The 25,457-nt window shown below is 37.7% G+C and overlaps 4 protein-coding genes and 1 non-coding gene across 5 annotated transcripts; 2 read left to right on the top strand and 3 right to left on the bottom strand.

Annotated features, from left to right (window-relative positions):
* The first annotated feature begins 588 nt into the window (after window positions 1–588).
* On the top strand, window positions 589–3,386 carry LOC103401058 (SKP1-like protein 1A). The gene is made up of 2 exons (XM_008339763.4): window positions 589–1,114; window positions 2,955–3,386. The coding sequence occupies exons 1-2, from the start codon at window positions 818–820 to the stop codon at window positions 3,126–3,128; spliced, it is 471 nt and encodes a 156-aa protein (XP_008337985.1). The 5' UTR covers window positions 589–817; the 3' UTR covers window positions 3,129–3,386.
* A 709-nt stretch (window positions 3,387–4,095) lies between these two features.
* On the bottom strand, window positions 4,096–6,127 carry LOC103401056 (pentatricopeptide repeat-containing protein At3g51320). Its single transcript, XM_008339762.4, has one exon. It carries the CDS (start codon window positions 5,974–5,976, stop codon window positions 4,276–4,278), a length of 1,701 nt encoding a protein of 566 aa, XP_008337984.2. The 5' UTR covers window positions 5,977–6,127; the 3' UTR covers window positions 4,096–4,275.
* A 387-nt stretch (window positions 6,128–6,514) lies between these two features.
* On the top strand, window positions 6,515–7,927 carry LOC103401055 (uncharacterized). Its single transcript, XM_008339761.4, has 3 exons — window positions 6,515–6,717; window positions 6,837–6,891; window positions 7,421–7,927. The coding sequence occupies exons 1-3, from the start codon at window positions 6,617–6,619 to the stop codon at window positions 7,547–7,549; spliced, it is 285 nt and encodes a 94-aa protein (XP_008337983.1). The 5' UTR covers window positions 6,515–6,616; the 3' UTR covers window positions 7,550–7,927.
* Window positions 7,928–9,922: 1,995 nt separating this feature from the next.
* Window positions 9,923–9,994, bottom strand: TRNAE-UUC (transfer RNA glutamic acid (anticodon UUC)). Its single transcript has one exon. It is a non-coding gene; the product is annotated as a tRNA-Glu (tRNA).
* Window positions 9,995–12,567: 2,573 nt separating this feature from the next.
* On the bottom strand, window positions 12,568–14,414 carry LOC103401054 (protein FD). The gene is made up of 3 exons (XM_070813140.1): window positions 13,568–14,414; window positions 13,065–13,142; window positions 12,568–12,958 (listed from the first exon to the last, which is right to left on the bottom strand). Exons 1-3 carry the CDS (start codon window positions 14,273–14,275, stop codon window positions 12,890–12,892), a joined length of 855 nt encoding a protein of 284 aa, XP_070669241.1. The 5' UTR covers window positions 14,276–14,414; the 3' UTR covers window positions 12,568–12,889.
* Between the last annotated feature and the right edge of the window lie 11,043 nt (window positions 14,415–25,457).

Below are 25,457 nucleotides of genomic sequence, written 5' to 3'. Positions count from 1 at the left end.
AAAAAAACGCCGACTAGAATTTTGATAAAAGATGTCGCGTGAGATTTAAAGCATACGTGGGTTGTTTTCAATTCCACCATTAAAACTCATATCGTCTGTTTTTAATATTTGGTGGTAATTTTAGGTATTTAATTCTTCATGTAATCCGTGTGATCCCTAAAAGATGATTACGAATATAGAAGCTTGAATAATGCAGCAAAAGCAAAATTAAATAATTATCGATGTCATCAAAATCACTAAAACAATAAGGAATATGAAGTCTTACCTCATGTGAAATTTACGAAACATCGATTTCGTGTTTCATTCGTCAAAAATAATTTTTCTGAATCAACATGTTTGTAGTTTCATTTGTTAGAGTTTTGTTCAACAATGGAAGGTCGAAGGGATTTTGATAGTTGAAGAAGATAAATAATACGTTAAAAATTATTTTGGGTGTATTTAGAAATTAAAAAAAAAAACCTGATAAGGTCAAAATTACCATTGCATAGTAGGGTAAATAAATTATTTAATATTAAATTTTAATGTGGGATACATTCAACATTTTGTAAAGTGCTAATATAAAAAGCCTTAAATTATTACTAACATGCTAATTTTTTTTTATTAATGATCCCTCACTTGATTTGTAAATTCGATCTGAAAAATTGTTTTCCATATAAATTGCGTCACATACCTCTCACCCCTCCACGCCTCATTTTTATTATTTTTTCCCGTGCGAAATCAAATTCTCTCACTACAACCAGAACCAAATCTCTCTCCAACCCCTTCGAGTTTTTAAAGCGGCGTCGTTTGGAGACCATCGTCATCACCGTCACCAACCATGTCGTCGTCGTCGAAGAAGATCACCCTCAAGAGCTCGGACGGCGAGTCGTTCGAGGTCGAGGAGGCGGTGGCGCTGGAGTCGCAGACCATCAAGCACATGATCGAGGACGATTGCGCAGACAATGGCATTCCTCTGCCCAATGTCACCAGCAAGATTTTGGCCAAGGTCATCGAGTACTGCAAGAAGCACGTCGACGCCGCCAAGCCCGACGAGAAGATCTCCGAGGACGATCTCAAGGCCTGGGATCAGGAATTCGTCAAGGTCGACCAAGCTACGCTCTTTGACCTCATTCTGGTATGTTAAAACCCTAATTTAACCTTGAATTTTGGTCTAATTCTTGTTCGCGATTGCTTGGTTTGATTCTAGGGTTTCAGAATTTGGGGATTCGCTTGGGTTAGGGTTTTTAATTTGGGGATTGGGGTCAATTGTGTTGTTTTAGGGCCTAGGGTTACTGATTTAGGGGTTTTCTATGAAGGTTTGGTATGATTTAGGGGTATTCCTAGGTTTCTGTGAATTTAAATTGGTTGATTTTGTTGTTTCGTTACTGATGGCTTATCTTGATATCGAATTACTATGCTTGTTCCGTTTATACTTAAATTTGTGTTGTGCTTATGTTTGAAGTTGAGATAAAGAGTGATATTTTCGCCTTGAAATATTTGCCTTTCGTTTACGTGTCTTGCTTTCTTGTTCAAGTTGAGATTAAGTTTGCTTATAAGAGAATGTGAATCCTTCTGCAACATCGGTGCTGTGTTAGTTTTGGAAGAATTAACTAGTTTCGTATGCAATGTCATTGTCCACTTTGGTGGTTATACGGACTCTTTTCTTATGAGAGAAGCAACCGCTTCTTTGCAGGAATTTTTTTTAGTCCTCTGCGGAAGTACAATAACTTGAATCCCTAGAGAATAGGCAATTTGGAATGGTACAGCAACCAAAAGACTACTATTGGCTATGACCCTAAGGGTGCGTTTGTTGCACTGGACTATCTCGGATCGGACTAGCTTAAGGGACTAAGCTGGACTAACTTAGTGAAGCATTTTGTATTAAAAATATCAATATGGAAAAAATGGCATCTTCTTCGCAAATTGTTGGTGCTCCTCTGCACCTTGGAAATTGCAGAACTTCCAACAACAAACGCTTAACCCTAATTCCAAAGAAATCAGAAATCGTTCAATTTGGTATCCCAGAAAAATCAGAACTAATTGAAGTCATTCAAAATTTGATCAACCACTCCATTCGTAGAATCTAGAAATCGTTCAATTTGATCAGAACTAAATGGTATCCCAGAAAACTCACAAATCCAACCTCCCTTCACAAACCAAACGCAACGAATTCACGGAATCCATCAAATGTTCTGAATAAAGAATAGAACAAATAAAGTAAAAAAAAAAAAGGAGAGTAAGACTGCAAAGCACCCAACACAAAACCCAATCAACTTTTGCAAACCCTCCATGGTTATAATCCTTCGTAAGGAAATCAAATCCCAAAAAAATTAAATCCTTCAAGCTCACTTGTATATGCAGGACCAAAAATTCGATTTGAAAACCTTAAAGCGCCGGAGTTCTCTTGAATTGGAAACGGAGCTCGTGGGTTCTTCGATTGAAGGTCAAATCTAAGGTCTAATTAATGATTTTGGGCTCAGGGCGAAGAGAGAGAGAGATCTTGCCAGAGTTTGGTGAGTGTAGGACGCGATGCGAAGAAGAAAGCAGAGAAGGATGCGATGTGAAGAAGAACACAACGAGGATCTTAGCAGTTCCATGGTATTTGGGGGGTCTCGCTAAGACCCTTAAGTGAGAGAGTTAGTGAACACAAGTCCTCTTCAATCCCATTAAACATAGTCCCACTATGTAACAAACATAGGACTGCACTAATGAGTAGTCCAGTCTAGTCCATTGAAGGCTAGTGAAGCCAAACAAATGCACCCTAATAGACTAAGTAGGGAACAAAACATGAGGAAAGAAGTAAAACTAATACTATTGTCGGTTTAATTTGGTTATGAATGTATTGCGTAATCATTTGTAGAAACTACAGTAATTTGATATGGTTGTTTTCATTCTTTCTGTGGGTGGCTGATCGCCGAAACTGACATTAACTATGTATTTCTAATATATGGTGATATTGGTATTGACACTGACAGGCTGCAAACTACTTGAACATCAAGACCCTTTTGGACCTGACTTGCCAGACGGTTGCAGACATGATCAAGGGTAAGACTCCGGAAGAGATCAGAAAGACCTTCAACATCAAGAACGACTTCACCCCGGAGGAAGAGGAGGAAGTTCGTCGTGAGAACCAGTGGGCGTTTGAATGAAGTTCTCGGTGATGTCTCTTTAGTGGGGAACTTCAAGAGCTGGCATACCTATTGTGTATTTTAGTTTATCAGCTGACTTCTTTATTATTCTGTGTTTTTAAGTGCTTTATCGGAGTCGTTAAGTCCTTGAATTGTAGATAAAAGTTGGATTCTGGTGTTGGTGGTTGTTCTTACTGCTGTCAATGCCAGTCAGTTTTACTCTTTCTGAATTACAATATTCTACTTCCATTAAGTGGTTTCTCATGTGGTTTGAATCAAGCTTGGTGTGTGTGCCTTAGTTGTGTTCTTTTCTAGCTTAATGGGGATATTCATTTGATCGCAACTGGTGTGCTGCTCATGAATTTTTGTGAATTTTCGAATCCTTGTTCCGAAAGACACAAGTGTTCACAAAGATTTGATTTGGGCTCACTTAACGACCTCTTTGTTTTTAGTTTTTAGTTCACTTTTTGTGGTTGAGATGTGGAGAGAACATATTAGGGAAGGGGAGGCATAAAAAAGGATGACGAATGCGAGGCAAAGAAAGAAGAAAACAATATCGCAAAGGTGAAAAAAATTTAGAACGATTTTTGGTTTTTATGTTTGGTTGTGTCCCGTATTACATTTCTTCTATATCTTTGTGACGACCAAGCTCTCATGAGATGTAGGACTTGTTTGAGAAATCCTTTCAAATTACCGAAAGTGTTTTTGAAAAAAATATTTTTGGGTTCAAAAAGCACTTGAAGTGCTTCCTAAAAGAAACACCAGCACTTCAAGTGTTTTTCCAATGATCCACTTGCATTTTTACTAAGGATTGGTTTCAAAAACATTTTCTTTAAAAGCGTTTTCAGTCATTTAAAATGCACTTCCCAAATAAGCCCGTACTCTTTGAGATTGGAAAGCTGCTTTTGTACAAATAAGGTATAACCCAATGAGACCCAAACGAAGAATTGCCAAAACCCTTTATGAAATCAAACGCTTTGATCACAAATAGAAAATTTAGTAATCTCATTTCCTTGTTAAATAATCCATGAAATTCAGTCGAAACAGGGAAGGATCACGGCTGCTTTGGCTCCCGACATCCCGAGCATTACCCATCTTCATTTTCTGACATGTTCAGAACTTTATGCCAACTTTCAGTTTGTGTGTACAGAGTCATTGCTGTTGGAAGTCAGGAGTCTACAAGGTCAACTTGATAATGTCTTCCAACTCTGAGCTCATGAACAATTTCATTCAAGTCCACAAGATTGCATCCGGGGATTCTTCCCAACTTCATTTCTTTCATCATCTTGTTTACCTGAGTAACATTCTCCCATTGACCTGACACGGCATAGACATTCAGCAGCAACCGATAGTAAGCAATGTTCTGAGGTTCCTTTTCAATGAGAGACTTTGCAATTTCTCCCAACTTCGCATCTCCTTGGAAACGACACGAGCCAAGCAGACTAGCCCATGCCAAGGATTCCGGTGCCAAGTCCACAGCAACCTCCGGCATGTTCCTAATTATTCCCTCTGCCTCTTGTCTAAGCCCCACACTAGCCAAAGCATTAGCCATGCACCAATAGTGTGCAAAATTGGGCTTTACTTGGAAGACATTGATCATTTGGCTGAAGTAATCTCTGGCTTCTCTTACCAATCCAGAGCGGGCACAGGCACAAAGAACACCTATAAAAGTTACTTCATCTGGGATAATTCCTTCCCGATCTTCATCTGGCCTCGAACTCTCCTTCTCATGGATTGTTTCTCCATCTCTTGACTTTGTTCTACCCACCATTTCTCTATATAGGTTAAATCCATCTTCAGGATTTCCATGAATGCAATGCCCCAAAATCATTGCATTCCAACAAACCAGATTCCTATACGCCGTGCTCTCAAATACCAAACGCGCCACTTGCACCCTTTCACATTTACAATACATATCGATCAAAGCTGTGTTGAGAAATATATTCCACTCCAAGAATGTCCTAATTAGACATCCATGAACTGACCTTCCTTCATTTAGTCTAGCAGACCGACCACAAGCCGCAAGCATATTCACCATGGTAGTTTCGTTCCCCCTCAATCCCATGCCCACCATTTTCCTAAACAACTTCAATGCACACTCTGGCTTCCCTCCCTTCCAGTACCCACCAAGCATAACATTCCAAGAAACCACATTTCTCTCAGGCATTTCATCAAACAACCTACGTGCAACCTCAATATCACCAAATCTGGCATTCCCATCGACAATTGCATTCCAAGACACCAAGTCCCTCTCAGGCATTTCATCAAACACCTTCCTGGCAAGCTCTAATTCCCCACAACGACAATACATATGAATTAATGAGTTCTGCACATGCAGCACAGAGTCCACCCCATATTTCACAACCTGCCCATGGCATGTTCTCCCAGATTCAGCACAACCCATTTTCGCACACGACCCGAAAACCGGTATGAAAGTATAGCTGTTGGGAACAAACCCATTCCTCAGCCATTCCAAATACACCACCAAAGCTCGGACCGGCGCCGAACTCAGTGAGTACGCCTTAATAACTGTATTAACGCAAAATCTACCAGGAGCATCAATGTAAACGAAAACCCATATCGTATAATCGAAATCGCCGAAATAGTAATAGCTATTGAGCAACTTCCGGGCCCAAAACGAATCGAAAAGGCCCCGGGTGATCAAATGGGCGTGGAGTTGGGTGATCTGGATCAAGCTCTGACACGAATCGAGAAGCGAAAATATGTAGCGGTTGACAGAGGGTTCGAACGAAGAGGAGGAAAATGGGGAGGATGGCAAGGAAAGATTGAATTTTGATGGGTTGGAAGCGAGGTGTGAGAAAATGGACCTCCGGAATCGAAAGAGTTCACGGGTGCAAACCCTTGCCATTCAGTAGAGATATCGTACCAAACGAATAGTTTCGAATTCGAAGTCCAGTTGGTTTTCGCCATTAACGCATATTGAGATCCCTCTCTGTACTTGCAGTGCAGCACCTCCCCTCCCCGTAGAGCTACTTCTTTCGGACTTGATTGTCTGCCTATTCAATATATTTTGTAAAGGCGTATCAAAATTTTATATTAATTTTTTTTATAAAAATAATAAGATAAAAAATAATATGAATATAAAATATTAATGTGATTTAATCATGATCATAAAAATAGAAGAGCATGGCAAGAATATGAAATGAGGAGGGTAGACAATCCAAGTCCGCTTCTTTCGAAGGCAACGAGATTTATTTTAGGAAATTAATAAAAATGATTTGAAAATTTTAAGTTTTAACGAAAATAATAAAATAAAAGAATAAGTGAATTGTACTATAATTGATATTTTAATATAAAAAAATGATTTTTCATTAAAGTGAATAGTATTCGGAGTATTTCGTTAAAGTTTTCTTTATTTTATTAGACCAAAACGCCCCGTTATGAGTAATTGTGTGCCTTCAATTTCATAAAACGGTGCGTAGCAAGAAGGCGTAGTGTTTTTCTAGAGAGAGAGAAACCCCAAACATAAAGTTAGAGAGAGAAAAGAAATGGTGAGAGGAAGCATAAAGCTTCTTAAGGATGCTGGGTCTGGACTCAGCAAAACCCTAGCTGACATACTCGTCTGCCCACTTTCTAAGCAACCTCTAAGGTTTTGTTCTTTAACTTTTAATTATTTTAATCTCTGATTATTTATTTGTTTAATTTTCTTTGGTAATTGCATCACCGGTTAAATTAATTTGTTTTTGGGTTTTTTTTTTTTGTGTGTAGGTTTTGCGAGCAAACAAATTCCCTAATTAGTGATGCAATCGGTGTTTCCTTTCCTGTGAGTTCCAAATTCCAATCCTAAATTTATATGCAGCAATTAATTCAATTTTTCTCTGAATTTTAATTTCTGGGCAGCTCGTGTAAAGGCTGTATATTTGGTGTGAGCTCAAATTATGCAACATTAGAAATTAGTGAAAAATAAGATTTAGCCCACTATCTGTATGACAATTTGTGATGGCTTTTGAATATTATTGAGGTTTTGTGTTGGCCTCGGAGGTGCGCGAAGATAGGCTCGAGCTAAGATTACTGATGAGTGTTTATGGTTTTAACTTGACTGAGTGTGAGACCTACTGGTCCAACAGAGACGAAAGTTAGTTATAGCGATTCGGGAGTTCAGTGTGGAAGGGGGATAACATGAATGATTGTCAAAAATTTCATCTTCTCTATATGTTTTTGCCTCTATAGCTGAGGTTGTATTAAGCTGAACATGAATGATGGACATTGTGTAAATTCCATCTTCTCCATATGTTTTTTGCCTGTATAGCTGACGTCTAATATGGTTCCTTATTGTATTGATTACTCGATAGATAAAGGATGGGATACCTAGCTTAGTACCAACAGATGGCAAGACACTCGAGGCGGATGAGACAATAAAAACTGAAGATTCTGAAGAATCATCAGACAAGCACGAAGCAGATGGAATAGGCAGTCACTAGGTCGAATTGTGAAACTTATGGTATTGTCCCACAGAGTTACTGTTGTGGGATTTATTGCAAATTTACTCGTATGTGCCTCCTCTTGCTAATCTCTTTTAAGCCTTTTGTTGAACCAATTTGTTCATGCGTTGGCAGACGGGAGGTCACATCGTCAAGTGTTCTTTATTCAATTTGTGAGGAATTGCCTGATAATTCATGTATGGCTTGTTACTCAGTGCCTTTTGAATGATTATGTGCTTTATTATCTGAGAGGAATTCTTCTAGAGAGGTTCTCTGAGATTTCTTCCGAGATGAAAATTATACTGAGTTGTCACTCAAAAATAAACGTTGAGCTGAATAAATTCATGCATCGCTTCCATTTGCGGATGTATACTTTTACATTGATGTCTGGCATGGATTTTTCCCTGTCACTGAGTCTGTTAAAAGGAGAGAAGGTTGTTTTCTGTTGTCTAAGATTGTTTTTGGATGACCTTTGCTTTTCGTTGAACCTTCCCAGTCTCGCATTTTGCCTAGATTTTACCAGACCAATATAAATAGGATCAAGACTTGTGTTGGTTTCTGAAGGACAATCAGACTGTTAGCTGTTTATCTTCAATGTCACCTCATGGTCCTCACCTGCACCTCTTGCTTCAGGCTTACTGTCGTTACAATGTCTTTATTGCTTCCTCGAGTCTCTCCTCGTTCTACTAGGTTTGTGCAAAAACAGATCATGCTTTAATCTGTTTATTGGTAAAGATTTAACTCTTGACCTTGTTTTTGTCGAAAAAGTTACCGCTTGATCAACTAGTCTGGTGTGAGTTGGGTGCCCTATGGTATGTCATGCACAGTGTATTTTCACATCCAAGTTTCACAAAGTCTTGACATCAATTGACCTTCTACCGGCAAGTAGTTTGACCCAGGCATCTCATGGGTTGCAGAAAGTGAGAAGTTTCAATCTATTCGTTCAAAGAAAATAGTTGGTTCCTTAAATGAAAGGAGTGTTCTTTTTTTGCAGATAATTTACAACATGATGTGTGTACAAATTTTTATTTTTTTTGGGTGTTTTTAACGAGCTCATTTTGCATATATGTTAGATTGTAATTTGCTGGTAACGATATTTTTTTTTAATTTTTACTTGCAACGAGCCAAACAGTGAATCAGTGAACGATAATAGGTCTTATAGACTAGTAGACAAGGAATAACAATTTTGAAGTAAAAAAAACCCAACTATTACTCTAATTGTGATTAATCAAATTAAGAAAGGTCAAGAGTAACAGTCCCTTTAGGTGCAACGCAACTGCCTTTGAGAAGGAACTTTAGAAATCGTTCCTTAATATAACAACCCTTGCAACCCACGCAAAACAACTGAGGACCATCACTTTCACACTCCCTCCAACCTCAAACTCTATTAAACACCTTCCCCGAACGCTAATCCTTCACTAAACCAAATGGTTCTCAAAAGGGCAATCTCCTTGATCTCTAGTTTTTTGGGTCCAAGAGAGCACCCGGCGATCGTTAAGGAATCCCCGTGTTTGCACGAGGCGATCGGATGGGATGTCGGGACAAAACTAAAGGAAGAGGGTTTGGCGGAGTCTCAAGCATTATCCAGCTTGAGTAAGGATAAGGTGTGTTGTGTGTGTTTGTCAAGATTGGTTGAAGGTGAGGACATGAGAGTTCTTCCATGCCTGCACGAGTTTCACAAGGTATGTGTGGACAAGTGGTTCGATGCATGCCAGACAACGTGCCCGCTGTGCCGGTTTCCGGTGGGAGGAGGTGAGAAGTCTCAGGTGGTGGAGTTGCTGACTGAGGAGATTATGTTTTATTTTTCTTCTTTTCATATTTCTGGGTTCTAAAGATTGTGCGGATATCGAAACAGAAACACTGAACCATCTAGTCCATGTGGATTTCAAGCATGTAGACTTTCACTAGATAAAATGTTCATTTCTTCACCAAATCCTTGTAAGAAAAAAGAAACAGAGCCAAAAGCAAATCATCGACATTTTGCACTGCTTGGTCAGACCAATGTCCTTGTTTCCTGGTACGCAAGTTCGAATTCTTATCTTCGTAATATTAGATATTACAGTTTAAATCTCCATCACCGTATAATAGAACAATTTAGAATATCGCATTGTAAAAACGAAACAACCACAACAACAACATGCTGGCACATAACAAAAATGAAATAACATTTATAAGAAGCGTTCTCGCTTTCCTTGCATCCGATTTCGAATCGCCATCTCCATAATTTAGAGCAACTATAATTTTTTAGATTATCACATTTTAAAAAAGAGAAATCAAACATTCAGGGCCAAGAAAAGTTCTGGAACAAATATTATGTGAAGTTCCGGCCCAATTAAAGCCCAGAAAAAAATATAGGATATAATGACAAAAAAGTTCCGTTGCCGGGAATCGAACCCGGGTCTCCTGGGTGAAAGCCAGATATCCTAACCGCTGGACGACAACGGATTTGATGGTAACGTATTAGTGTTATATTTATATGAACCATACTGGTCAACAAGCATTGCCAAATGCCCTGCCAACAGACAATAGCTTTTCTTTTCTCCATTTCAGTAGATTAACACCACAAACATTAATTAACCACTGTTTGGACAAAATTTTTGACCTAATCATCATGCATCCATGTTGTATTTATTAATTGAGAAATCGAGGGTTCTGTCGTTCATATGTTATTCACTTGTAAACAAATTATAACACGTGAATTGATAACACTACGTGACAGTGTGACTCACACCTATACTTTTTACTTTTAACTGAGAGACAAAAAAAATCTACCGTTGACAATTGTCTCCTAAACACCATATTTTGATTCAAAGAACCCCCCAAAACATGACTACTAAAGAAACACTTAGTTGTGAATAAATCCATGCTAGTACTCAAATCTCAGATTTGGGTCACAATATGGGTTAGGGTTTTTCAAATGCATAAGATACTCAAAATCCAAATTTGATTAAGTATATTTATAACTTAGAATTCATATATATGTTATTCACTTGGTATGTTATTGATTGAGGAATCGAGGATTTTGTCCTTGATATGTTATTCACTTGTATACAATTTCTAATACGTGAATTAATAATGCTAAATAAACACTTGATAGGAATACAAACATGGCTAGACCATAGAGGACATATATGATACAATTTTGAGCTACTAAATAAACACTTGCTTGTGAACAAATCCATGCTAAGATTCAAACCTCAGATTTGGATCAAAATATGGGTTAGGGTTTTCTCTTTTTTGGTCAGAAGGGCTAGGGTTTCTCAAATGCATAAGAAAAGCAAAATCCAAATTTGATTTTTACAAGGACATAACTTACGAACATATTATTATTTACAGTAGACGGATTTAGTAAAATTAGTTGTGTTCTACCTCACACACTCAACTTCGAATCTTAATCTTTCTTCCCTAATTTTAATGATTGTCAAAAAACATATATTATTATTATTTACTTAGCACTCATATATGGGTTTAAATAAGACCTTTTACTTGCTAATTGCCATTAATGGTTAGCCCCACATTGTCAACGATGCTCCTTTCAGGTCATCCTATATTCCTATTGGATCATGGCAAGCTTGGCAAAGTAACTCAATAACCAAGACAAGCCGAAGCCAAAATACAAACCGACAGCATAAGATAACAATGGCTGCCACCAGAAGACGGAGTGAAACAAAACCCAGAGTTTGTACAAGTGACTTCCTCAATAGGCTTGATCAAGATAAAGTGATGGGAAGGTTTAAAAAGCAATTGGCCCATATGTAATCACTTCTATAATTCCACGAGGGAAAGGGATCATCTCCGAAACCCTTCCTCCTAATCCACCAAATCTAGGGATCGGATCGTTAAAATTTGATATAACGGCTAAAGTTAATATAATTTTTAAAATGAATCCTTGTTTGTAACCGTTTGATTAAATTTCAAAATCCAAATCACCGGACTTGATGGATTAGGACGGGATTAGGAGAGGATCCCTTTCCTTCTATGAGAACGGAAAATATGGATTTTTTCCTATAAAAGAAACACTTGTGGCGCGTTTACTAATCCGTAATCAAATTGAGAGGAATTGAATTGAGGAGGAATTGGATTGAGGAAGAATTGAAATAAGGTGGAATCAGAATCAGATTCTTGTTGAAGTTGTTTACTAAAACTGTCTGGAATCGGAATAGAATTCCATAAAGCTGTTTACTAATTCATCAGAATTGGAATATAAACTAGTATGATTACTAAAATACCCTTGTCCCAAATCAAATATTTTATTCTATATTTATGTTTAAATGCATTTTTATTAGTTACTTTTATTTATTTAGTCAAAGTAAAGAGTTAAAATGTCCATTATTAATTAATTGTGTATAAATTAAATTATAATCTAATTAAAAGCTGTAAACAAAGCGACAAAGCCACATCCATCTTCTTATCCCGTAGAAGAAAAAACCCAGAACGACTCCCAGCCGTCAAGACCACACGAGCATCGACATCGCCAAGGTCGCATCGTCAAAGCGACGTCGCACAACGATGAGCCATCGCCTCCTGAACGACGGTGTGTGTTGGCGGTGTCAAAGCCTCTGGTCCATCGCCTCCTGAACGACGACGATCCAGAACGACGACGATGCGATCTCGTATGCGATCTCTTGATGGCAGAGTGATAAGAGGGCATACTAGGAATGCAAAATGCATTCCTGATTCCCTCACCCTCCGGGAATTCAATTACCTCATCCATGGAGGGAGTCCAATTCCTCCGTTTTTAGGAATTGAATTCCATTTTTCGTGTAGGTCCCATACACTATTAATTCCTCTCAATTTCAGTAAACAGAAGAGTGATCCGGAATCAGACTCCTTATTTTCATTCCGATTACAGATTCGTAAACACACCATTGGTTCTTTCTTCTTTGCGCACAAAACTAGAGTTTCATATGTTTGCAGAAACTGTTATTTGTGTTACATTTTACAAGTCTCTTATTCTTAATCACAGTGACAAAATATTTATGGTCAATTATTCTTAAATTCGATATTAAGAATTCAAATTAGAACACTAAAAGTAGATTCATTTATTCTGATGACTTGTACTGTAATTTGTATGTACATAAAGAGAGAGAAAATTGCAATCACAAGTAAAGAAAACGATAAGAGGCAACAACCTTCATCTTGGGGAATTACTTATTTTTCCCCAGATACAGAGAGTCATTGTTATAATATTCTAAACCCTAAAACATCTACAGAAGGAAAAGGCACTCACCACCTTAATATTACCGCAAAACATTGATGCCCCCCACATTGGAACTACTACTATGAAGTCTTAACTCAAAAGGAAGACCTTCAAACCAGAAAGCAAGGCACTGAGATTTCTCAAAATGGAGCTGTTGATGTTCGATGAAGATTGTGCCTTTTGGGTTGTTGAGACGCTGCTGCAATTAACTGCATATACATTTTCCCACCAAACAAACAGATGTCAAAATCGCAGAAAAACATATAATTAATTTTTCTATAAGTAGAATTTTACTCGGTCTTATGTTCTCATCACCTGTTCTAGCTGTCCCTTGAGTCTTGCATTCTCTTCCATCAAATGTGCAACTTTTAACTCCAACTCATTTGTGTAAGCCTGTTCATACCAACCAAAAATCAGGCGACCAACTAAAGCACCAGACTCAAAAAGGATAATAAAACTACAAAAACCTACAACCCATGAAATGGATGTTCTAACATACGCCAAGCATATTAGAATTTTCATAAAACTAAATAAGAACAAACAAAACCATAAAGACTTTACAAAACAAAAACAAAAGCCAAAGACTTGTTTTGTCACATAAAGACTTTATCCACCCTAACGACTACACTAACCCAAAGCATAAGGGTAATCAAATGATAAATGGGATTATATGAAGAAAAATGTTAAAAAGTAAATTTTGTATATCACATACGGTTGATAATTAGATTAATTCTTTAATGATTTTATCATTAACTGTCGCATTATATGATTTAGAAAATATGGTTCCTGTTTTTCTTATATCTTATAATAACCAATACTGGAGAGATACATTCCTGCTTTCTAGCCCTAGATCGAGCAGCAGAATCTCGGTTCTTGATCATACGCTTATGTCTTCGATCTCCACCGGAATTGCTGTTATCAGATTCAGTGAATGATCTCTTTCCAAAAGAAGGCAAGCCGAAGGAGGAAGCAGCCAAGCTCTCAAATGGGCAACCACTGAAAGAGTTAGAAACACTGCTAGAAATGTTATTATGGTTTGCCTGATGATGATCAATGAAGCCGGAGCTCGGAGGCCTGAGGGAGTCAGAGGCATAAAAGAGCTGAAACTCTGAGCCAGGATTGTTCAGGCCGAGAAGAGTTGGGGCGGCTGGAGCAAGAGGAGAGGGAGGGCTTGCAGCGGCGGAGACCAAGGCGGCTGCTGCTGCTGGTGAGTCATGGGCAAAGGGTCTGGCAAGGAAGTCTTGAAGGGTCATATTTCTGAAGTTTGGGTGGTGGTGGTGGCCCTGGTGGGGCCCATTGGGGAGGTTAATTTGGAGGAGTGGTGAGGTGGAGGATGAGGATCTGATTTGGGTGGTGGGATCAGTGAGAGAGGCAAGATTGAAGTCTTTCCAAACCTCTTCCATGGTTCTTTGTGGGGTTTGGAAGGAGGAGGGTTGTGAAAATGGCGATGGGGATGACGAGGAGGACCAGGATGAAGTACTGGTTGTGTTGTGGTTGGTCTGGTCACTACCTGTTGATGACAACATTGAAGAGAGGTGTTTGGAACTGTCAATGTATAATTTGAATCTCTCTCTAGATTTCTCAGAGAAGAGTGGGAAAGTGACTTAAATTGTGAGGAATGGGTTTCTCTCTCTCTCCCCCTTCCCTCCAGATAGTACACGTTTATGTCAAATGACTCAATAGTTCTACTTCTATGGTAGTGTTTAGTAGTAGTATGGGACTTGGATTCTCTGCCCTCCCAATTCGGTGTCCTTTCCGTGCCCTCCTATTTGTGTGGTCACGGTTAAGCCACGTCAATATTTTATATTACTTTTTTTTTTGTCTTATTATTTTTATAAAAAACAATATAAAATGTTAGTATGGATTAACCGTGATCAACCGTGACCACACAAAACAGGAGGGCACGGGGAGGGCACCGAAATGGGAGGGCAGAGAATCCAAGTCCAGTAGTATGGTGCTTTTGGAGCTCTTGTTATTGGGAAGGATAAACTTCTTGTGTGAGATACTTAATTGGTATCTCCTAATCAAAAGAAACACTTATTTATTTATTTTTATTTTTTTGGATAACCAAAAGAAAGACTTATTTGGTATGTGATATGAGCCTTTTTTTCACTCATTTCCTTTTTTCAACAAGTTAAAGGGGGTCGTGGTGTTCAGGGTACAAACTCCAGCCTTCTCAACTTATAGCTATATAAAAAATGGTGTTTTAACGAAAAACTCACAATACTATTTATTTTAACGAAATATCATATTTTTACACTAAAAAGTTAAATCTGATACTATTTACTTTACCCTTTATTTTGTCTTTATCGTTAAAACTCAAAATTTTTAAATCATTTTCATTAGTTTTCCTAATAAAAAATGTCAACTTGGTAAAACATGATTTTAAGGGTAAGCATTATTTATAGGGCAAGTATGTTTTTAAGGGTAAGCATGTATTTATGGGAAATGATTTTTTTTTTTTTTTGACAAACGATATTATCTACGTTAAAGAAGAAGAGAGTGGGCTAAGACTCAAAATATGATAGCAAGAAATGATCTTAGACTCTTCTAATATAAGTTCCACCACACATACAAGTCTAGCTTTATAGCTGATTAAGATCATTGACTCTCTCGGTCATTAGAGTCTCCAGTTCAATTTTATTTCTCTCTTAATATATCGCTTGTATAAAATAAAAAAAAATAAAAAAGTCTACATTCCCTTGAACGACCAAAAATACACCATTGTGATTGTGATTATTGTGATTATAATATTCAACTAGATTATGTAAAACTAGTATCTTATAAATTTGTGAGTTTGTTACTGGGTGAATTTCATCTATGCTATATGAGTAATTATGTGTTTGAGTTTTATTTTTCCATATGTGAGATGGAGAGATATTTATCTACAACCGAAGATATCACAATGAATTAATTTATGGCATGCATCGTGTGTTGTAGACTAATGAGAACATCTCACAAATAACGCATGAGAATCTCTCAATAAGATGAGAAATCAAATATTTTAGACCACTTATGGTTAGAAGTTCTGAGAGTGTATGACATTTTACACCTCATTTAATTAATTAGATCTTTAGTATGAATTATCAAACAAACTAAGAAATCCCAGATTCTTGAAACCATTTGTCTTTTAATTGTCACAATGAAATTTCAATATTTATTAGAACACAATATTCGTTAATTTTTTTAAACTTAATTAGATACCTCAAATATCTCCGATTTAACTAATATTTTACAAAGTTGATTTGTAAGATGCAACTTTAAAAATAAACGATTTAGATTTATTTAGATTGTTAAAATTTGATGGCGTGAGCTCAACCAGTAATCCCCATCTTCTTTAAGAAAATGGAATCCAAGGTTCTCTGTATATATACATATATATATATATATTAATAATCTAAAGTTTGATATTTTATATCAATAATCTAAAGTTTGATTTTTGGATCTGCATTACAGCCAGTGCCTGAGTGCCACCATTCAAGGAGTATGTCCACATATCTCTCTCTCACACACAGAGTCACACGCATTTCACACTTGGCATTGCTTCTTCTCACTTGTGATCATTTATTTACAAAGAGGTAACCACTTACCAGAATTGGACACCTGTTTTATTCATGGGATAATTTCCTGCATTTGCTGCTCACATTTATTGGAGAAGGAAAACCTCATCTCTCTCACTCTCTCTCTCTCTCTCTCTCTCTCTCTGCAATCATATGTAGTTCTATTTGTGTCTGTGTGTCTGTCCAAGCCGAGATCCAAGTCATGGTGTTATATTTTCCTATGTGTGGAATTTTTGTGTGCCAAAGTTGCTCATATCACTTTCCTAAAAAAAAAAGTTGCTCGTATCAGGAAAAGAAGAAATTTCTCGAAATAAATGCACAAAATTCAGTGATCCATGATCATTCGTTGGAGTAGCTCAAGTCTGTGCGTAAATCGCATGCCATGTGTTGAACTGTAATGTTCTCGTACCATATACAGTTATGTTGCTAGACAAAACATGAATTTATTTCGGTCAAAAGTCAAGAAGCTTCTTGATTAATGATTTTTATCTGCAACCTAGGACCTTCATCTAAAAAACAAAAACTCCAATCTAAGAGCAAGTTCATCTGTTTTAAGAAATCAGGGCAAGACAGTGAACTTGTCTTTACTAATTATTCGAAACAATAATTGTTTTTGTGAAAGTTCATCCGTTTACAAAGGACAATGACGATTGCTAGTTACAAAGAGTAAAGTTATACTTTATCATATTTTTCATTTCACATTTGTAATATCTTTCTAATAGAAGTAAAGTCTACCAACACATATGAGTTCTATCTCTATAAAGAGGTAGTACAAATATCGTACAAAAATATGGTAAGAGTAGCATTTTGAAACCTATTTCCACACTCATTTCCCCCTGTTGTCAGCTATCATTTACAGGTTTTTTTTTTTTTTTGTTTTAGAATAAGAAAAAGACATCAATTTGATTTACATTTTTCAGTTTTATTTTTCTGGTTTTGTTTCGCAATAGTAGTCAACATGATGAGAGATTTTTCAATTTGCCCAAAATAAGGGATGGTACACCATGTGTCTCTATACAAGTTGTGAGATTCTTGTGTTAAAAAATTAATAACATCAGAAATAAAATTTCCCACATCACATGGTGTACCACTTGTGTTACGGGCACAAGGAAAAATGTCTCCAAGATGACACCCAAGCTAAAAAAAGGCGGTCCGGATCTCTTCCACCAAAGGCCTAGGATCAAGTGATCCAAACTGTTGAAATTTGATCAAACGACTACAATTATTATAACTTTTAAAGGGCCCTTGTTTATAGCCGTTAGATTAAATTTCAACGATCCAGATCACTTGATCCTGGGCCTTTGAGGGGAGAGATCCGAACCGGATCCTCTTCCCTAAAAAAATTGGATGGAGAGCTACATTTAATTATTGTAAGTAAGTAAAATATGTGAGAGAATTTTAATTTGGTAATTGAAAACAGTTTTTTCAATATAATTATTGAGAACATAATGTTCTCAAGGTTTTGATCTAAATAATCACTTTTGGGTTTATCATTTTTGGCACAATGAGTACTTTTATAGGATAAAAAATGGTCTAAGTTTCAAACCTTATGAAAATGAACCAAGAATTAGACATTATTTATAAAACTTGACCAATAAGTAGATACTATTTATGAAACTGCTCTAATAAGTAGACACGATTTATGAAATGAAACAAAAAATTAGGCACTATTTCCAAAACTAAACCAATAGATGGAAACAATTTTTTAAACTGGACCAAGAACTAGACATTATTTATGAAACATGACTAAGAACTAGGCATTATTTATGAAACTGAACAAATAACTAAGCACTATGTATGAAACATGACCAAGAACTAGACACTATTTATGAAAGTGGACCAATAACTAAGCACTATTTATGAAACTGTATCAATTACTATACACTATTTATGAAACTAGATCCAAGAACTAGACACTATTTATGAAATTGGATCAATTAATAGTGCAGTACCGTTCAGTTTCATAAATAGTGTTCAGTTTTATAAATAATGTTCAGATTTATAAATAGTGTTCAGTTTTATAAACAGTGTCTGTGATTGACCCATGGGTCTTGTGTGTTAGGTTTTTTTTTTTAATTTTTTTTTAAATTGTGTCATTTTCATTAAAACTTAAGTTTTTTGTCATTTTTATTAAACTTTGAGGGGTTTTTATTAATATATTTTTTTTAATTAAATAAAGTTATAACATGTTTTTTAGTTAAAATAAACTTAACACAAACCACTTTTCATGAAAGCTCCCAAATAAATGTTGAGTTGTTGGTAAGAAATGAAGAAGATGGTTGGGTTTTTTTTATTTTTTCTGGATTTTTTTCACTATTGAATTAATCTTGGCAGTTGATTTTTAATATTTTGTTTTAAATCAGATGCACCATTGTGGCACGTGACACAACCTATAATTTTTGAAAAAAATTACGGTTGAAAATTCAATGGTCTAGATGAGAAGACCGTTGGAAATCCAACGGCCAAGAGCGAGGTGAAATGAGCCTTTCGACTCGGTGGCTTAGACGTGGCCCCCCCTCTATTTGCTGCCTAATGTTAGCCATGAGAGCAACTCCATCGTTGCAAAGGCCCCTTAGGGCGATTCACTATTGAATCCACCCAGTGAACAGTAACTACTTTTGCATCTCCACCCCTGCACTGAATAGCCATGTCAATAGGCAATAAAATATTAGTATTTTTTTTAATAAAATAATTGATCTTTTACCAATTGTTACAATAATTCAAATGGGAAGTGTGAAAGTTTCAAGCTTTAATATTAATCCATCAAGTCAACCAAGAAAAACCCGTTAGTCTAAATTTTCAGAAAAAGAAAAAAAATCAGAAAGGCAACAATACTAACAAATAAAATAGCAAAAGGGTTCGTCGAGTTGATTGATTTCACTTCAAGGGTTCGTTGAATTTGATTCGCTTTCCGCGTGATCTAGTTGTTTTCTCAGCTGGGTTGTCATTTTTTCCTCTAAATTCAGTTGGGTTTTTGTAAAGTTCGGAAATTTTAGGGATTTTGGTGGGTTTTTCATATGGGTTGTGTCGATGGCGGATAGAGGCGGTTTTGGGTGGTTTTGCAGGGGTGGAAAGGTGGTGGTGTCACATCCTGACCCGGGTCCACCACATTTTGGATCCGTTTCACCATCGTAGCTCGACATTGTCCGCTTTGGGCTTTCCATTCCCTCACGGTTTCATAGATCATAAGAGTCTTCAGTATCTTTTTACTCAGCATGATCTTAATCTTCGTCAGCGAAGGTGGATGGAGTTACTAAGTGATTATGACTACACTATTGAGTATCATCCGGGTCGTGCAAATGTGGTAGCTGATGCACTGAGTAGGAAACCTCAAGGTCGACTTAATGCTTTGTATGCTTGTTGTGTTCCTTCATCCTTACAACCTCCTGAGTTGATTAGTACTACTTTTAGAACTGGAAACCCTCGAAATCACATCGAAACCGTAACCCCGTTTAATATCACTATTCACGAACTTTGTAATGGTGGGTTTTTAGGACAATCCAAGCTCACAGTGAGCTTAAGGAGGTTCCCACGAAGCTCGGGGACGTTCGTTTGGAAGTTTTGGACGTTGGGAAGCCCTAGTTCGAAGGTGGCCCGGTTTTGGTGAAATTATCCCGACGAGTTTTTGAAGGATTTGGAAGTTTTAAAAGGTATAGCCTTCTTGTCACAGCTCGTCCCGGGATTCTTTATATCGGGGACGTGAAATGATGGAATTACCCTTGACGGGTATGAAGGTATGTGTGTGTGTGGCATATTATTGGATTAAATTCATTCCTAAACTTTAGGAAAAATAATTAAGTTAGATTAAATTGGATTGTATTTTGTGGTTAGGGAGTTAAAAATTAAATGGATGGTGATGGTTTGGGTGGACCACACAACACATATACACAGTCACTCTTTCCCTCTCCTTTCCCTGTGCCTCTCTCTCTCTTTTCTCGATTTTTCTGTTTCACGTGCACTGTGCACGTACGGACAAGCTAGGAACCTCCCATTTCTTCACGGATCGAAGGTTCTAAGGTAAGATTTGAACTCCTAGTAAGCTTGTGAGTTCGTATATGTGATTTTTGGAATTTAAAATCCTCATAATCGTCGTGAAACCCTAACCCCGAAAATGTGCACTGTTCATGCACACGTAAAATATTACATTTCAAGGAATTTCAAGCTCACAGTGAGCTTAAGGAGATCCTCACGAGCTTCGGGGTACTTCGTTGGTAGAATTTGGATGTCGGAGGACTGAGAACGGAGTTTTTCAAATTTGGCCAGATTATCGAGCTTTCTCAAGTAAAATCTAGTGGATTTTAGACCTTGAAACTAGTCTATCGTGAATCTACATGTTGAGGGCTTCAAATTGATATAAAATACGAAGAAAACGGTTGAGAATCGAAGGAGAACAAAGCGTTTGAAAATTCCCCAGATTCCGGCCACCGAAAAAAACCAGACTGGCGAGCCCAAGGTAGGAGACGCGCATGGGGGGCGCGTGAACCCGTGCCCTTCCCGGCACGTGGGGGCGCGTGCCACATCAAAAAAAATTTCTAAAAAATTCTCGACGTCCGTGATGTCGAGTAGGTCGATGTGGTATATTCATATACCCAAATTGAACCGTATAAGAAGTTATTTCGAATTGTTGGTTATGTGCAAGAAATTAACGTTTTTATAGTTGTTTCACATATAAGTGACACCTATCCCGAGGACGAGCGCATCCAGGGACGTCGCGGGGGTTACGACCCATCGACTTACCAGTGAGTGGGCATTTGTTTTCTATATATACCTATATATTATTGATTTTCCCAGAAATCGAATTTAAATGAAATGCGTTATGAAGTGAGTTTTGAAATGCCATGCATAGAAATTATATGAATTATATGATTGGTATATGATGCATATCTGTGACATGGTGTTGTAGACGCACATGTGAGTATCAGGTGAGGTTTATGTTGTTCATGTGATTTAGTGATGATGTGAATTGTGTTGAGAGCTCATAACCTGCACCCCCGGTGTTAGTGCTTATGTTATTCACCCTGCATCACACGCTTGCCTTGGATCCAAGTAGATGCTAGTCGTACAGACCACTAGACGTGGTTCAGACATGCCAGTCATACAGACTATTAGAGGGGTTCCGACTGGTAGGTGACTTTAGATTATGTGCACAGATGATTGATGAGAGAAGCACTAGAGCGTATTATTTCACCATTTTAGTCGTACAGACTACTATAGGTAGTTCCGACTTATGTGCAGCATAGTGCCGTACAGGTCACAGTTGGTGACTCTGGCTGGATGGGATATTGAGCTATAGAATCAGCTGTACAGGACCACTGTAGGGTCTTCGGTTCATTTATTATTTCACCTGATTTATATTGATGCATTCATATTATATTTTGGCATATGGCAAGGTATGGCATATTCTTTCTGAAAAGCGTTGAAGGATTGTGATTTGAGCTTTTGACGATATATATATGTTTATATACTATTTTTCTGGGAAAGTATACAGGTTTTACAGCGAGGGGATATAATTGTTGATAAATGAGTTGTTTTGAAAAGCTTTATTTTTGCCCACTCACGTTTTCGGTTTTGCGCCCCTCCAGGTTGTGGATAGCAGCGTTGGTGGCTCATGAGGAATTTCATGGCGTTCTGACAGACTACCTAAATGTAGGACTCACCTGCGGGTGTTGTAATTTAATTATAGTCCTACTTGACTGCATCTAGGCTTCTATGCTCTGTTTATGTGTGTTTAACACTCTTGCATTATTGTTGGATGTTATTTGCTTTCAAGTTGGCTTTTATTTGTTCGTATTTCTTACCTTATCGTTTCCGCTTGCACTTATGGTTACGTCAAGCTCACGTGGGGGCCAACACGCCTTGATTTTTGGGTCGGGGTGTGTCACTTCTTCTTCTCGTGATTTGTGACATTTTGGTGAAAATTTCATGGAAAATGGTGCGAAATCGAGTGAGAAAATGGGAGTTATAGGTCTGCCCAGTTTTCCGTCGCCGGCGAGATTTTCCAGTGTTTGGAGGTAGGGATGACGCACGTAGGGGCGCGTAGCACCGTGCCTATCCCAGCCCGTGGGGGCGCGTGTGGCGTTGAAAATTTTTTCTAAAAATATCTCGACGTCTGTGACGTCGAGTAGGTCACTGTGGTATATTTATATACCCAAATTGAGCATCATATGAGAAGTTATTACGTATTGTTGGCTAGGTGCTTTAAATAACATTCTTATAGTTGTTTCGCATATAGGTGAGACCTATCCCGAGGACGAGCGCATTCAAGGGTGTCACGGGGGTTACGACCTTTCGACATACCAGTGAGTGGGCATTTATTTTTTGTTTATACCTATATACTACTGACTTTTCCCGGAAATTGAATTCAAATGAAAGTATGTTTTAAAATGCCATGCATACATATTATATGAAATATATGAATTAGTATTTGATGCATATATGTGAAATGGTGCTGTGGACGCACATGTGAGTATCAGGTGAGTCTTATGTTCTTCAAGTGATTTATTGATGATGTAAATAGTGTTGAGAGCTCATAACATGCACCCCTGGTGTTAGTGCTTATATTATTCACCCCGCACCACACGCTCACCTTGGATCCAAGTAGGTACATGTCGTACAGATCATTAGAGGTGGTTCCGACATGTCGTACATACCATTAGAGGTGGTTCCGACTTGTAGGTAACTTTAGATTATTATACAGTTGTTGATGAGAGAAGCACTAGAGCGTATTCTTACACCATTCTTGTCATACAGACTACTTCAGGTAGTTCCGATTTATGTGCAGAGTAGTGCCGTACAGGTCACAGTGGTGACTCCGGTTGGGTTGGATATTGAGCTATAGAATTAACCGTACAGGATAGCTGTAAGGTCTCCGGTTGATTCCTTATTTCACCTGTTATATTGATGCATCCTTATTATGTTTGAAGCATAGCATGGCATATTTCTTGAAAAGTGTTAAAGACTTGTGATTTGGGTTATTTGTTGTTATATATGGTTATATATATACTATTTTTCTGGGAAAGTATACAGGTCTTACAGTGAGGGGTTAGAAGTGTTGTTAAATGAAATATTTTTGAAAAGCTTTGTTTTACTGACCCACTCAATCTTATTTTGCGCCCCTCCAGGTTCTAGTTAGCAGTGTTGGTGGCTCACGAGGATTCCCACGGCGTTCTGACAAACTACTTAAATGTAGGACTCACCTTCGGGTGTTGTAATTTAGTAATGTTCCTACTTGACTGCACTTAGTACTTATGCTCTGAATATGTGTGTTCACACTTAAACTCACCCTAGCATGTTAGTTAGATATTATTGCTAGTAGTTGGTTTTTTATTCCTTCGTATTTCTTTTACCTTTTTGCTTCCGCGTCGCACTTTTGGTTACCTCACGCCCACGTGACGGCCATCACACCTTGATTCTAGGATCGGGGTGTGGCAGGTGGGTTTGGGTGTTTGATGGTATCTGGATTTGATTGTTTTAGGGTTTGTGAGAAATGGGTTTGAAAGCTGAAAATGGTAAAGTGGAGGCCTGAGACATCTGCAAATCGAAGGTGAGGAGGAAGAAAAAACAGAAAGTTGATGGGGATGAGCTGACGTCACACTAACGTTAGCCTTGCATCATACCCACTTTGGGCCCTAGGGCTTACAACTCCCCATAGGCCTCTAGCTCGAGCCTTCTCGGGCTTAATCGCCAGCTTGGGCTGGACCTTCTTGCTCGGGTGTTTTGGCATTGTTTGATAGCTAGTCCATCAGGCTATCAGCTCCGGGGAAGCTGCTCTGACATAGCCCATTGGCAGAAGGCTCAAGCCCTGGAGTGAATTGGCTAGGCAGGCCAACGCGTAATGGAGCCTAGTAATCGCCCCTCTTCTTTGGGACATTGGAGCCAATTTTTTGTGGGTTTTGGGCAAATAATTGCCCTTATCCTGCCTTTTGTTCAACTGTTGGACTTGCTTTAATAGTTACATACTAAAAAAATGTGTCACCTTTTTTACAAGAGAATGCACCCTATAACCAAAAATATACTCTAAATTACAAAACTCGTCATGTAATTGCTGTATTTAAGGTGATGAATGTCAAATTATGATGTAAGAGTGATTCCTCATAACTACTGGAGTTACAAGCTCATCATTCTTTGAAATCTGCTATACTTAAATACCAAAGCATACCACATAAATCAATGTTGCACGTGTAAGAGAACATATTTTCAATGACACAATAGATCTCATCTCTCTTAGGGCATCTCCAAGAGATTAGTTATAACATTTTGCTTAATTTATTTTCACTCAAACATCACAAACATTTTGCTCAGTCAGAGTAGCTATACCTCAAGTTCAAACAGGGGAAGTGTTTTCTGCGCAACCTTTTTTATTTTCAACATATTTGACGTTTGCTTTGTTCAATTCAATTGTTAGAAGAAAAAAGGAATGTGTTGTGAAAAGAAAATAGACAAAAATTATTTTCCTATAATATCTTTTTGAATAGATGCTAGGTAGGTTAAGTCAAAGGGAAATAGCATTTAACAAAATGTTAATATTACAACTCACACTCTTTGCATTGTCTCTTTTGTGCCACACTATCCTAGGTTGAAAAACGATAATAAAAATTTTAAAAATAGTGAAAATACTTAGTGTTGTCAAAGATGCCAAATGAAACATATTTAGAAAACAGTTTTTAGAATCAAACACTAGTTAAATTAACAAAAATATAATTAGTGTTTTGGAGATGTTCAAAAAATATGCTACAATATGTCGGCAAGTTAGTAAATTAAACCTACTGTAGAACCAGAACACACGTGAATGCCAGGAAGAAAAGCAATGCCAAGTTTAAATCTTCTTTGTTTTAGTGGGATGTGATTTATATTGATTTGTACTTTTGTAGTGTTCTTTGGGGAGGAAAAGAAATTATTACTTGCACCATTATGTAGGGGTGGGCAAATGGGCCTTGGGTCTGCAAGTTGGGGCGAGTACATGGCAGGTTCAAAACATTTAAATAGAAAACGGGGCGGGGCGAGGCAAGTTCATGAAATTAGTGGGGCGAGGCAAGGCGGGTCCAAAGCCCCCTACTCGGACCGTTTCCACCTTTTATTTAATACCACTCAAATCAACACCGTTGATTCCCAAATCCCAACCCTATCATAAGTCACAACTCTCTATCTC

This window comes from Malus domestica, chromosome 15 (genome assembly GCF_042453785.1).
Source record: "Malus domestica chromosome 15, GDT2T_hap1".
Taxonomy (NCBI): Eukaryota; Viridiplantae; Streptophyta; class Magnoliopsida; order Rosales; family Rosaceae; genus Malus; species Malus domestica.
Note: the sequence above shows the minus strand (reverse complement) of the source record. Positions and strands in the feature narration are given on the sequence as shown.